The sequence below is a fragment of the Nesoenas mayeri genome (genome assembly GCF_963082525.1).
Source record: "Nesoenas mayeri genome assembly, chromosome: 3".
Taxonomy (NCBI): Eukaryota; Metazoa; Chordata; class Aves; order Columbiformes; family Columbidae; genus Nesoenas; species Nesoenas mayeri.
Window position 1 is genome coordinate 56,649,718 of NC_137544.1, and position 14,817 is coordinate 56,664,534.

A 14,817-nucleotide genomic window follows, 5' to 3' on the forward strand; every position below is an offset into this window, starting at 1 on the left:
TAATTCATATATTAGTTTGCAGTATTAAAAGTGGGATTGTGAACGCACTTACTCTGCCATGAATTCAAAGTAGCTCACTGTTTCACTTCCACTGCTAAGAGGCTTCGTCTTTGATGTGACAAAAGTGAGAAGTTAGCATGAGAAGAGGACAAGCCTCTCTCAGATCATGGAGTACACAGCCACAAAGGGTTACTATAGCACCTTGCCTGCAGAAATACATGGTATTTCTAAGTTGCACTTCAGAAATAATAATCTGCATTAGCAACCACTGTACATTACTCATTCCCTCATAAGACTATTTTCCATCTTAAAACCATTTTTTCATACACCATGACATTTTGCCTTCACTCCCTCCTGCAAACAGCTCCCAGGCCCTGTTTTTATTTTCCCTCTTTCAAGTAGTAAAATTATTTTACTTCCCCCCCCCCCCCCCCCTACTTCTAACCTGGCTTCTTCTACACCTCCTACAGGAGAGCATGTAGTTATATTGTTGCTTGAATCTGGCATTGATTGGATTGCTAAAATTGCACACAGGTGAGTGGGAGTGGAAAGCTGAGCAATAAGGTTTCCAGTCAGGTCAACCTACAGAAATGTCAAAGCTAAAGAATAGGAGCAGCCAGAAACCCGCGGAAGGAAGAGAAGGGAGGAGGTCACCTACTCTTACAGGAAATTGAAGCAGCCATGTAAATGTAAAATAAGTTCATATACAGTAGTTGTCTGCTTCTCATGTTTTCTGTGAAAGGGTCCAGCCAAAAGGTGCCAAACAGAGGGTACAAAATGACCAGATGTGCTGACTTCATGCCATGTTGTGTGGGCAGGAGCGACTGAGCTGTGCCCTTGCTCTGAGACAAATGAGGCCACATGAGAAGCAGCAGCCATGTTACCTCAGGTCTGGCCCTCCACTACACTCCAAGACAGACAGAAAATTTGAAGGCAAGGTAAACTGCTATCACCAGGAGGGCAAAAAAAGAAAGAAAAAAAAAAAGTGTATTATAGATATAGATTTATACAAGCAGGCTAAGATACAAAGTGATGGTAACACAATGGCACAACAGGCAGACAGAGTACTCAAAAGCAGGGCTGGCTTGCTCCTCTCCATGCAGGGAAGTGGCGAGAAATCAAACACACACTGTTCCTCAGCTGTGCTTCAGGTTTCGAGTTCTGCACGCTTTCAACACTAAATGCCTCAAAATTTGGAACACCTTCCAAGCTACCAAGGTGCTATTCTGCAACTCTGAAAGCCTAGCACAGTACCATTCTGCTTTTTGTTCACCCTTTGCAAATCTACGAAAATAGCAGCTTCAGGTAATGGCTCATACTGACATTCACAGTTTCACGAGCAGCAGCTGACCTCATATAAGCAATGAAACACTTCCACGTACAGCCCAGGCTCCTGACCAACAGGGGTAAAAGTTGATCAGAACTGGTCATTTCTCTCACCCTGACAATGCTGCAGTGATGCACGATACCATCTGAACTTCTCATGATACAGATTATCCGAAGCTAGAAAGCTGCATCACGCAGTAGAAGGCTGCATCACAAGCAAGAACACTTTCATGGATGTTGTGATGGAGTCAGTGTTGCAAAGGCAAATTTGCCCAAGATTAACCTAGTACTTCAGAACTCTATTGCAAACAGATTTTTCACTTTGCTTTAATTTATTACTCCAGATTCAGAGAAAATAAACTAATATGTTTCAAAATCTGAAACAAAGAGAGGACAGTTTCTCAGAAGGAAGCATTTTATATAGCTTTTACTTAAGTTTGGCTGTGCTATATTCAAAATAACAATCTGACAGATTTTCTAAAATTTAATAGACACCAGTAAAATACACTCATTTGACCCATACAAGAAAATAAAAAAAAATAAGCCATTCAAGAGCTTTTTGGAAACCCACACTGCATGAAAGAGGTATGGCTGAACAAAACAGTATTACAACTTTAAAGGAAATAAAGAAGGCACAACCAATCAAGTATCACTCTATATAAACAGATAGAGCAGCTGGCCTTGAAGGTGAAGTATATTTTGTGCAAATACAGCAAGTAATCTTTTTTAAATGTTCTTTTACTATCCGAAGGAAACAAAATAAATCTGTGTCATTGAAAAAAAAACAAAACAAAACAACAACACATAGATGTTACTCATATGTGAAAGCCATATTACATATTACAAGCTATTACTACAAAAACCTTACTTTTCCTAATACTGCACCTAAATTTCCTGATTAAAAAATGGCTTATCTAAGTGTACAAAAGCACTGCTACCCTGTGCATTACCTATAAAGCCTTCACTGCACCCCTGCTCTCTTCACTTTATACCAAGTGAAGAGTGCTTGAGAAGAACAGGGAACCCTTGAAATTAGTCAATAGATTGATTAATGCACTGCAGTGAGCAAGCCAAATAGCATCAGGATGTTTACAGGTGTTCTTTAGGTAGGCATTAATTGCACTGCACTAATGACATAGGCTTCTTTTTGTTAAAGATGCTACTAACAAATAATACAGACAAGAAACCGACTACAAGGCTTACTGAACACTAACAGCAGTAAAATAAGTTTTTCTCATCAAGGAAGCACTTCAAATAAATTCAGCTCTGTAGTATATTAATACGTTAAACAGGAAAGAAGTATCAGTATCAGAAGTCTGTAGGTTGACCTGACTGGAAACCTTATTGCTCAGCTTTCCACTCCCACTCACCTGTATGCAATTTTAGCAATCCAATCAATGCCAGATTCAAGCAACAATACAACTACATGCTGTCCTGTAGGAGATGTAGAAGAAGCCAGGTTAGAAATAGGGGGGGAAGAAGTAAAATAATTTTACTACTTGAAAGAGGGAAAATAAAAACAGGGCCTGGGAGCTGTTTGCAGGAGGGAGTGAAGGCAAGAAGTATATTAAGACTGAAGTATGTAAGGAAGAAAAAAAAAAATCAGTCACTTTAAATAAAACATAGGTATCCCATCACATGAAGACATGTTAAAGGAGGAGAGACAACCAGAATTTCTTAGCAGCCCCAAACACAGATCCAAGCTTTTACAATTTATTTCATAATGTAATGACCTAGATAAGCTTTCAATGATCAAACTTCAAAACCACTACCTTTCTGAATTGCATTTGCCACTCAATGGACTAGTCAATAAATTCCCTTGCGCACAGTTTCTCTGATCTATTACCTTTATACAGGCGATGTGAGATACACAGCAGCAAAACCTTGAAAAGTCAGCACTCAACTGCTCAGTGGACTGGTAAACTTTGTTAGTCTGTCTATTATAATAAAATAAAAAAGACCCAGAAAGCGTTCTTTGAACTTCTCACTTCTGTAGTGCAAAACAGCATTGTGTGCGGGTCAGCGTCTCCATAAAAGAGCTCAGTGACCCGGGACATAGCCAGAGTTCTCCTGCTGCTCACCAAGCTCTTGTCTCTCCAGCACCTCAAGAACCACCCAGCTCTCACCAGACGCTGCTTCCGGGTTAACTTTTGTCTAACTGTACTCATACACATCCACATAATTTAAATTTATTCATAGGTTGATGGATTCATTTCTATGGAAGAAAAATTCAGTTTTAAGTGAAGTAAAAGGCCCAAAGTCACATCTACATGACCTCTACGTTACAGCTTTCTTTCCTGAGCCACATTCATACGAAATCTATAATAAAACACAGATGTCATGACCTTCTGGCTCCCCTCTCTCATTTATACACTTCATAAACACTCTCGTTGGTCCTGTGCTGAAATTCATTTTGGGTCATGCAAGGTGACACAAAAGCTATTTCCGCTCTGTGCAATGCAGAACTTAAACAGCGCACAACTGACCTTCCAGATCACAGCAAATACTCAACATTATTTGTACAGGAAAATTAAAGTTGCATGCAAAACTAAGGCTGTAATTTTCGTATTTCTTTCAGGCACCCCAGAGGTTAATAAAACCCCTGTACCCACCCACGCCACCAGTTCCCTTGGTCTTCATGAGCTGCACCAGTGTAATTTACAGCTCCACAATGAACTGGGTTAACAAACTGACCCATGCTGCATACTTTTTCATTTTCCCCAGGGTTATTATTTTCAATCCACACCAGTTCCTAATGACATGCACATCAGAGCAACTGGGAGAAGGCAGCAATATGAGGATGCCTCTGGGAATGAGAAGCCAGAGGCATTCTGCCTAAAGAACATGTAAAATAGATTTCCATATAGCATGGTCTAAATCCACTTGTCGCCACACCTCCTCTCAACTCCATTGCCTTTCACCATGTACATTCTCCATTTTGAAATAACTGTGCAGTCTTCCACCAGGGACCCCAAAACATCAGCCAAAACAGAATATGTAATGCTGTACTTTTCAGGAATTGTTTTGCTTTTTTTCCTTTTTTTCAGAGCAGTGAATTTAGTTCTGTTCTTTAAAATGGGGCAACATGTAAGGTCATATGTAATATCTGCAAAATAAATTAATTTCTGCAATACTCTTCACCATAAAAAATAAAGTTTACCTTTGCAAGAAAAACTCTAATACTAAGCAACATATTTAGAGATTTAACCTGTTCTCCTTTAGCCATGCTAAATCGCAAGTGCACCTAAGGACTTTCCCCAATACTCTTAATTTATTTTCCTCAGATTTCTAGAAAACCAATTAAAAAAATAGCACACATCTAATACAGGCGTATTATCCATTTGAGAGATCGGAAACATGATGTCCATCTCGGCACGTCACTATTGTTCACTACAACATAGACATTCTTCAAATTGCATTTGTATTCAGGAGGGTAATAGCCCTTACATTAAAAAAGCTCTTCATTAAGTGGCTCCCCGTCACACAGCCCATTACAGGCTCTCATGCCCTGACCCTGCACAGCCTCAGAATAATGCTGCTTTTAACACACAAACCAAACAGGGTAAATGAACTATGTTCTCTATCTAAGGGTAAAAACATCAGTAAACCTATTATTAATACAGATAAAATCACTCCTTTGCATTTCCCCAGTGATATAAGAAAGTGCTATTACTTACGCTGTGTTCTGTAAAATGAAGTCTTCCACAATGAATAGTCCTCTAAAATAACTGGAAAAAATCCACAGCCAAAATCGGATTTAATTTTAATAGTATTCTCTAATTTCTGTCTTATATATTATAACATAAAAATCATACACCTGAAAACATAATGCATGTTCTAAAGGGTTTGCTTCAGCATACAGAAGATGTCTTTCTTCAGAAGTACAAAGATCATCAGGTAAAGACTTCATTTTTGTCACCATGTCCACAAAACCATAACACTTGTTTACCAACCTGGCCTCATACAAAATGCAGATCCACAGCTCAGGAACCATTTCTACAAATCAACAGTCTTGGGCCATTCAACCGAGAACCATTTCAGGAGTAGGGTGCATATTTTATTTGAAAGGTATTAAAAAAACTGAATGGATCCGAGAAGTTGATTAGGAATCTTGCTCTCTTCCTGTACAAGAGGCCAACATCTATCAAACAGAAGTCATGTGCAAGTTCAAAACAAGTAAGAAAAGCAGCTCCTTCCCATGATTTGTAATAAAAGCTGGCACTCTGTTATGGGACATCACAGATACTAGAAGGCTTCAAAAGGAGCTTACACAAAGTATAACAAAGCTGACAGAGCAAAAATATGAATTGAGAATATCATGAATAAAGACCATTTCTAATTGAAGAAATTCCATAATACCAAAGAGCTGGAAAACAGGAGAGCATTCAGGGCACGATCACACTCACCTATCCTACCGCTGCATTCTTCCCCAGGCAAGTGCTAATTCCTTCTCTCAAAATCAGCAGACCTTTAGCTTCATCTAGCACAGTCACTTTTAGATGATGCTCTTAGAAACTTAATGTTCAACATCAGGTGTTTTCCAATGTTTTAATAAGTAATCCAAAGGTTTTATCATGTAAGCTGCAGTTCAAGCGATTTACAAGTTGGTATTTAAAGCTGCACACAAGCACCTGCTCTAAGTGTTCACTTTATTTTGAACTAATCATTATGTACTCCATTTATTTTTCCCTTAACAGAAGATAAGTGGCTTTTGCCTCTGCTCATAATTTGACAAATGCAATGTAGGTCAGTATAAAAAAAAAAAAATCTGAAGTTACATTAATTACTCAGAGGTAATTACACTTGCCTTACCAGTAGCGTTTACTATTGCTAAACCTGCAAAATGTTTTCTACTAGGACAAGTTTTCACATTTTCATAGAACTCCAAAGGATGTGCCATTAGGTGTGAAACTTCCCACAATTTTTCCATTCCAAAGCACAACACTGAGTTAAACCCTTCAAAATTAAAACATTAACTCAGTTGTCAATCTTATTTTTTACATCTTGTTGTTGTTGCCCTAAGACTTTTTGAAGCTATCAAAGACTAAAATTTGGCATTCGAAAATTGAGTATAATCCTTTATGACTACAATGGTTCTGGGTGAATAGGTTAGAGCCCCAAAAGCCACACACTCAGCATAAGGGTATTATCTTTTTAACATACTGGTAGAACAGTGCTCCTCCTGAGACAAAGCTGTACTTGAATCCATATTTCCCTTACTAAGGCCACACAGTATTGAATTCCAGAGAGATGGAAGAGACAAGGGCTCCAAACACTACAAAGGGTGTCTGTGGAGAGGACATCACCACACGCATTAAGTAGCTTTGTGCCTAGCTGAAGGATTATAGACCCAAAGAAGAAGAGCTGGAGAAGCCAGCCCTTACTCTAGCTCTTCAGTTTTTGCACTGCTCAGCTTTCCTGGGTACCCTTTCTCTCCTCTGATTCTTTCGCTAAGTAAGAAAAAGTGGTCTGACTCTGGTCCCTAGGAGATCCCTGGATGCCACAGGTTAGAAAACCCAGCATTTTCAAAGTAAAAACAGCAGTAGTTTAATTTTACCCATATCTTCATTACCACATCTTATTCTGCTTGGATGGCTTTTTCCTGAGCAGTGAACTGCCTTCTAACCTACAGTTTCAACAGTAATCAGGCAGGGTCAGCAACGTTAAAACACTGCACGGCAGATGACTGCACATAGCTATTTTCCCTCCTGCTTTGCCTGAACCTCTTGCTGCTCCACTTCCTGCAGACTCACCAGAGGAATTCAACGCTCGTCTTAGAACTGTGTTACATTCTTAGACGTAATTTAAAATCGTGCTATTTCAAACACAAAAAAGATTAAGTATTTAGACACAGCACAGATCTTCAGAAAATGAAGACAGTCAGCTTCTTAAGGGCAGATCATTAGATGAGACTGTTCACTTTTAGCCCGTATCTCAATTACCAAACATAAAACAGTGATCCAAGAAGTCTAGAATTCTAACCAGAGGAATTAAAAAAAAATAATAATTATAAACAGAGCTGCTTCTGTATCTCTGAAACATTCCTTTATTCTGCTAGATTTTATTAAGCAGTCAAAGCTTCACATACAGATGTGAAAAAAAAACTCCCTCCAGAAGAGTCCATGTCCTACACCCAGAGGAAAAGGGTCTGTAGCAGAACTGAACAGAAATGTAGTGCCAAAGTCAGAGAGCACTGTGTCATTTAACTCTGCAAACTGCCTAAGGATGACAGGTATGTTATTTGGGAAAAGCAAGAAGAAACTATCTTGTCATTTAGATTAGTTCAAAATACAATTTCTCAAATTGCTGTTCTTCCTATAAAAGGTGTGCCTAAGGTCTGAGAATAACAGATTTTTTGCAAAATGGTGCTTCCATCACAATTAAAACACCTCCAACCATTTTAACAAACTATGTAGACTCTGAAAACAAACTGAAAAGGAACTAATTTTTGCCTTCCTAGGGGAGATATTGTTTTTATTTTGTTAATATAAGATCATCACGAATGCCGAGGCTTCAGGGCTTAAATTTACTCTTCCATAGGCAACTTGAAGCACCAAGCAGTCCATTAAATAAAGTGTGGATCTTTGTTAATTAACCTATTTTGTAAGATACGCGGCGTGGTAACAGCTGCTCAGATCAGTGACTCCAAAGCAGGGGTAGTCCAGCTACTTAGCAGTTAAGAAGTAAAATTGCATACACTAACCACTATTAATAATGCACAGCAATATGTAAAAAGCAGGGGATGGAATGGCGCAGAGGTTACATTACTTCTGTGTGGCAACACTTCCCATTCCTTCTCCACATGTACCTCGCTTCACAAAACCTTTCAGATACAAATAAAATAGCCATGACCTTTTTTCCTCCTCTGCATGATTAATTACTTAATGTACTATTAATTGGAAAATGTAGCTGAATTTCAAATGCTTTCATTTTCACAGCATATCATGCTGTCTGGGAAGCGCCGATTAAGCTGTTCATCAAAGGTGAGCAGGCAAGGTCATGTAGGCTGTACCTCTTCAGTTATTCATTACCTGTCCTAAATAGTAATTAACAACAGCAATATTTCCATAAATCAAAGCTTTTCTGATTACCTTCAGATGATGAGCAGTTGGGGGGAGAGAAGGAATCCATGGATGGGTTTATGCATATATCCTTTTTTTCACCATTAGATCTAATGCATACCTGAATAATTCAATCGATACAGTAGCTGTCATTTAAGATGCAGAATTTCACTGCAAGTGAACAGGAATTTCACACAGCATAAAGAAGAGGTTACAGCTTCCTTCCTCCCTTCCCTATGTCCCCCAACTTTAGAGTGGGATCTGATCTAAGAAGGTTTCTTAGTTACCAAAATCGTTATATTTATTATTTTTGTTTCTTCTTTTTACCTCCATTATCTAGGTTAAAGTGAAGATCACAAGGTATGGCCTTGAGGTCACATTCAGTGAGGCTCTGCGTTTCTTAACAGAGAAACTTATCCCTTTGGTTATCTGTGGGGTTTCTCACCTTGAGGCATCTCAGGCGGCAAATAATGAGGCTCCTGAGCGCTGACATGTACCCAGTCGAAGTCATCGTACAAATCTTGGTGGTAGTCACAGGGTCCAGGACCATCATCGAACGTACATCCCCCTAGAGAAGAAACTTGGTATTAGTTTATTCTAAAGCAGAGCTCTTCCAAGAGTCAAGCAGACATGTTCCTCCTGGGCACGCCACAACGACAGAGCCCACGCAGCCTGTGGCACAGTTCACAGGCTTGCTTATGCAAAGCTAAAGCCCACAAGCAGCTTCTCAATGTTCCGCTCTCTTTTTCAAAAAGTCTGTGCCTCACACAACCAATTTCCCCCAAGAGCACCTTCTGTCAGAGCAGGAGATCACTGTCTGAGTCGCTCAGCCCAAGTGAAACTTGGCCCAGAGTCTGCGTGACAAAAAGCAACACGCTATTTAAACCAAGGGAGAAACAGAAAATAATAGACTAGGCTCAAAAACTAAAAGTGTAGATCAACAACTCCAATGCACTGAAAGCCTGAGTAGTCCAAATACTGACAACGAGGATAAATACTGTGTCCAAAACCAAAACAGTCAGACAAGATGATTAAAATTTACTCAGAAATTAAGTAATTGCTGAGGAATGAATTGGATAATCTTGCTTTATCACATCAATCTAGCATAGCAGAAGACAAATTAAAGGCTCTTTTTCAGAGTCACACAAACAACAGATATGAAAATCTTACAACAAAAGTTGTGACGAGAAGTGACAGAGAGATAGAAGGGAAGAATATAAAAGCAGGGACGGGGGGGGAACCTGTGTAACACAGTAATTTCTGCCTTGTCTCATTCAGTAAGTTTTTTATTACATTCTTCACTCAAGGCAACTAAGTAGGCTGGGAAAAAGAGAGAAGAAAACGTGATGATGATCACGCATCTCACACAGGAGATCAAGGTTTGAGAAGGAAAAAACAAAGGCAGCAAAAGAGCCTGGTCGAAGAAAAACTAGAACATAGACACAAGAAAATACAGATGTCACACATAAAACTCTGCAGCATCTGTTATCCCGATTCATAGCACAGTCCTTGAGTTTGCTCCTCCTGCTCGAAAATAAAAGCCAAGACCAGGAGAGAGGGAAAGAGAAAGCACAGTGCATTCATCCTTATTTAAGCCTTTTTTTTTTGATCCAGAAAAGCAGCTACAGGAGAACTTAAGAACTAGATTATAAACAACTCTCGGAAATCAGGGCAGATATTTCTTGCATCCTCTTCTCCCTGTCCTCAGTGGTCGGTGCACATCAATCCAATTAACAACTGTCATTACAACAGAAATTCCTCTTGTTAAGATGGCACCTCTAGAACAACAGCAGCATTTGTACTGACTTCATTGTCTGACTTTTTTAATACAAAATACAGCACAAGTACTGCAAATCCCAAGAACTAACAAAAACCCCTTATTATGGTAAATTCTAGTGTCACCACAAGATGAGTCACAGCCACTACATCAAGAGCAAACACCCTCCCATGCCTGCCTGGCTCTCACCAGCCCACAGGACACCCTGGAAGAGGAGAATGGGCTGGAGGTGGGAAACTGGAGACTGAAGACCGTGAAGAAATACAGCTTGTGCTCATTTCTGCACTCTGTACAAGACATACACAGCCTGGAACTAGGACAAACCAGAGAATAAGGAGGAATGAGCATATATGTTACCAAAGTGAGGATAAAAATATTTTTTTACCTACCAAAAATGGAGTCTAAAAATGTCACATAACATGAAGAGAGTTTGTAAAAACAGTGTTCATGTATGTGGAAGAGGAAGTTCCTTTTACTAAATTTCATTAGCAAATCCAGATTGTGTCCCAGACTTGAGATTATGTTTCATCTTCCCATGGTTCTGCATATGTGTTTATCATTTTGAATAAATGCATAAAACCAAGTTTTAGCTAATTCTGCTTCACCAAAACACATTGCCAGATAACTCGTTCCCAGGTACCCCCAAAACCTCTCATTTAGCAGTGTTGTGGCTAGAAAGGACACCACCAGGAGAGAAAGAAAACTAACTCTACACTGTAGCAAATTTCTACAAAATCCTTGTACCATAAACTTCATATTCAGCTCCATGATAGCAAAACCCTCTCACATGTTACCCTGTGACAACATAAGCACAGCATTCACAACAACAACAAAAAGACCCAACATTTCATGCTCTGTTTTAAGTTGGTTACTACGTCAGCGTCCCTGTCAAAGACTGCAAGGAACAAGAGAAATATTTGTGCGTCAAGTAAATATTTATGCCATTAAAAGTCCCAACACTGATGTCCTATTACCACCGAGAGACTTTTCTAATTAACATTTATCATGGCAACACCAGAAAGGCTTAGAACATAAATCTTGGAGTTTGATTTAACTTACAATACACTATGATCACTCTACAGCAAAAATGTACATTTCCTTGGATATTTAATTGATAAATGAATAGCAGTTTCCCTTAAAGGGAAGTTGTCATTGTCTGCTGTCCCAGCACCAAGATGACATATGGCTTTGAAACCCATGCCTGCAGGGCACCCATTACCTTTTTTAATGGTTTAAGTGCCCTCAGTATATAAATTTAAACTACCAATGAATCTTGTAGACTCATTTGGAAGATGAATGTCCTTAATTGCTCATCTTTGTGCCCACTATTAATTTTAGTTATCAGGGTTCTGATTAGCAATAACAATGGGCCTGTTAATCCACAGTGAGCAATTCAAACCTCGTGTGCAGCTCATCACGGCTGCATCCATAGAACAAGCAAGCATCCATTTATCTCACGCACATGAATGAAGTTTATCAGGACAGATACTACAAAATCCACCCTCTAACAACTGCTTAAACCAATGGCTTCGTCTCATCACCTCCTCTTTACCAACATATCATGACATTGCAAGGCAAGTAAAGTAAAAGTCAATACTGTAGCAATTTATCCAGTGTAACACAATGAGACAGACTAAGCATTTTAAACCCCCTGTAGACTACTCCTTATGACCTAAAATGAGCAAATTTGGATCTCCCCCTGTCTAACAGTAAATTGCCTGCATGTTATTTCAGTAACTGTGAGTACTAAGAAACAAACCCAGTGCAACATGATGTGTGGAAAACATAAAAAGAGATGATAGGTGAATGAAACCTGCACTGATATATTTTGTTCCCAGTCGTTTGTTCAAATCTATATACACTTTAAATCAATCTTTAGCCACTCAAACATAAAACCACACCTGACAGAAGTACACTGTAGGTCAGGACTTGTCAGCACCCAAACTCAGCTACTGGGCCATTCTCCACAATAGTGTAACAGTAGCACTGTTGAGGGAAGAAAGTGGATCAGCCTGATGAATGTTTAGTACCTTCCAGTGAGGTTCAGCAGTTCAACACAAATGCACATTCATATTTCTTGCCCAACATTTTGACAACAGTGTGCTAATATCCTACAAATGACAAGTAAGAAACCTCCAACTCAATCATGTGTAACTTCCCCAAAACTCAATAAGAAGTTACTTCACTACCAACTACTGTTCCATTAAGTATCACCACCACATTCCTTTAGCTACAGCTGAGGTATAACCTGCAATTTAACTACCTTGCTACTGGAATTTGTGCATACCTACCAATACACACACACCAAGCCACAAACAGTGATTTGGGCACCTCTGCTCAATATCCTGGAAGCACATAGCAATGACATTTGAATGCTCCTGGACCTTGCAGTACCTAAATCCAGGCTTACCTTAGATTTCTAATGCCATGCTTCACAAAGAGGCGGCAGCAGTAGCAGCAATCAAAACATTACACCAGACTACAGATTACATCAGATTACATCAACAGATTACAACAACATTACTACCAGATTACATCAACAGCCTGGTGTGGACTTGGGGACTGGCACACAAGGCAGGCAGCATCTCCTCCCTTCAAATGATGCTACCATGAGGACATAGCCCAGAGGAGCTGGACAGTGATGAGCAGCTTGCTCTGCTGTGGAGCAGCACCAAAAACAGCCAGGACATGCAACACCTGCGGTGGTGGCAGCGGCCATCCAGTAAGCCTCAGCAGTTTAACAAAAAGAAAAATCACGTAGTCCATCAGAAACAAACGCCTTATTGACAGCTGGAATTGAAACTGCTAACTGTATTTTGGCTCAATCCAATTTGTTCAGTTGCTGAGGAAGTACTTGGGAAACTTTTACATTCCACAGAATTCAAGCAAATCAACAATTCACTGTTTCCATTATTTTTTCCCATAAGCTTTACAATGTTACTAACTTCAGCTTAAACACAACTAGAACTCTCACACATTCCGCTTCAACATCTTTCTAAAAGATATGTGATATATCAGCCTAGCTTCAAAATTTCTTGACGACATGTCCATTTTCATTGATAAAAGATAAAGAACCTGAAATTTTCATTATAAAAAGAAAGATATTAATACAACACATTGTATTCTCAGAAATTAAAGCTCCACTAAACAGCAAGGTCTTTAAGATTAACCTAATTTAACCTAAATTTTATCTTAATTTTAATCTTAAAATCCCAAATCCTAACCTAAGTTTAATAAAGATCATATAGTCACGGTTTACACATCCCCTATTAAAAAAAAAAAAAGCTATTTAAAGATGCTTGAATTTAAAGACAAATTACATTTTTTAAAATGTTACCATATTTCCTTAGCAGCAACACTCTACTGACACTGGTCTAGGATTTTGATTTATCCTATATCATTTCATATGAACACAGAAAAAAAAGAGCTGAATGGATTTTTTCCCACCAGTTTAAAATATAAATAACCTCAAGACTAAGAAAAGTATGTGCAACTCCCAGTGATAAAACATGTCCACTACAACTTTACAGTGGCCTCCCAGCTCATCAGCTCAGGACAGAAAGGAAACAACCAGATTTTAAACTGATGATCATTATTTAACAATTGCAGCATTCTCACTACACTTCCTACAGGTCATGTCACTTTCACTACTTAAAATAGAAAATGTAGGTTGCACACCAATATTACATGAAAGTTAAGATATCCATAACATTTATGAATGGCATTATAGGGATGCTATACTGGAGATCTACTGACTCCTAGATAAAAGAAACTACTCCTACGTATCACCTAAAAATTCTGCATGTCAGTTTTCATGTTTAATTAGACCATCACAACTCCAGTGTCCTTTAAAGTACACTCAGAAAAGCAATAGTAAAAAAATAATACAAAGCATTCAGAAAACTACTCAATTGCAATATAGTAAGTACCTATTGATAAAACTAACTGATGAAGAATAACACATTCATTGGCCATGCTTTATGTGATCTTTACAAAAAAAGACAACCTTTAGCATTAGGGGTAGGAGAAGGGAACAGCTGGTATTCACTTTTCTAAATCCAACAAAGAATTTATTTCTTTGTCTTATGTCACACTTTCTACAGAATTAAAAGAAAAAAATAGTAAACCAATTATACGCAACAACAGGAACAAGGCACTTATATTTTTACATCTCCTGTAACAACAATATCCACTAGAACTTCCAAGTACTTTCTCACCAAAATCTGGCACTAAGTTTCAGAAACCAGTAAGGGAACGCAATGAAAGAAAACTATCTTCTGGCTTTGGACCAGGGGTAAAGAGAAAGGAAACTAGAGTACCTCATTAAGTTCCCAAAACAAACTGATTTTAGAAGTGTTCTTCATTTCTGTAACTTATCAGCATTGCAAAGGATTTTTTTCAGCCATTGATTGGCATGTACAGAAGGACAGTCAAAGAACACAACTTCACGGTTCATTTCTGAGATCTGTTCTTGCATCCAACTACTTCTGATGTTATGCAAAATACACTAGTAACATCTCAAATTTCACACTCTGCAATTTTAAGGAGCTCATCATAAGCCCAGAAATTCAGCCACCAATACAGGAGAAAAAAAATTCTAGCAGAAGAGAAAAGTTGAACTACAGGCACACAACAAACTTCCATCACAACTTT

At 38.7% G+C, this 14,817-nt stretch overlaps 1 protein-coding gene across 2 annotated transcripts in view; it reads right to left on the reverse strand.

The window, feature by feature from the left end:
* PTPRK (protein tyrosine phosphatase receptor type K) overlaps positions 1-14,817 on the reverse strand; it is a gene marked incomplete at both ends in the record, with an annotated part of 407,260 nt that overhangs the window by 310,948 nt on the left and 81,495 nt on the right. For both annotated transcript variants that reach the window (XM_080341013.1, XM_080341012.1), the window contains one exon: positions 8,833-8,955. In XM_080341013.1, the coding sequence (XP_080197139.1) occupies positions 8,833-8,955 (123 nt within the window). The remainder of the gene's footprint in view (positions 1-8,832; positions 8,956-14,817) is intronic.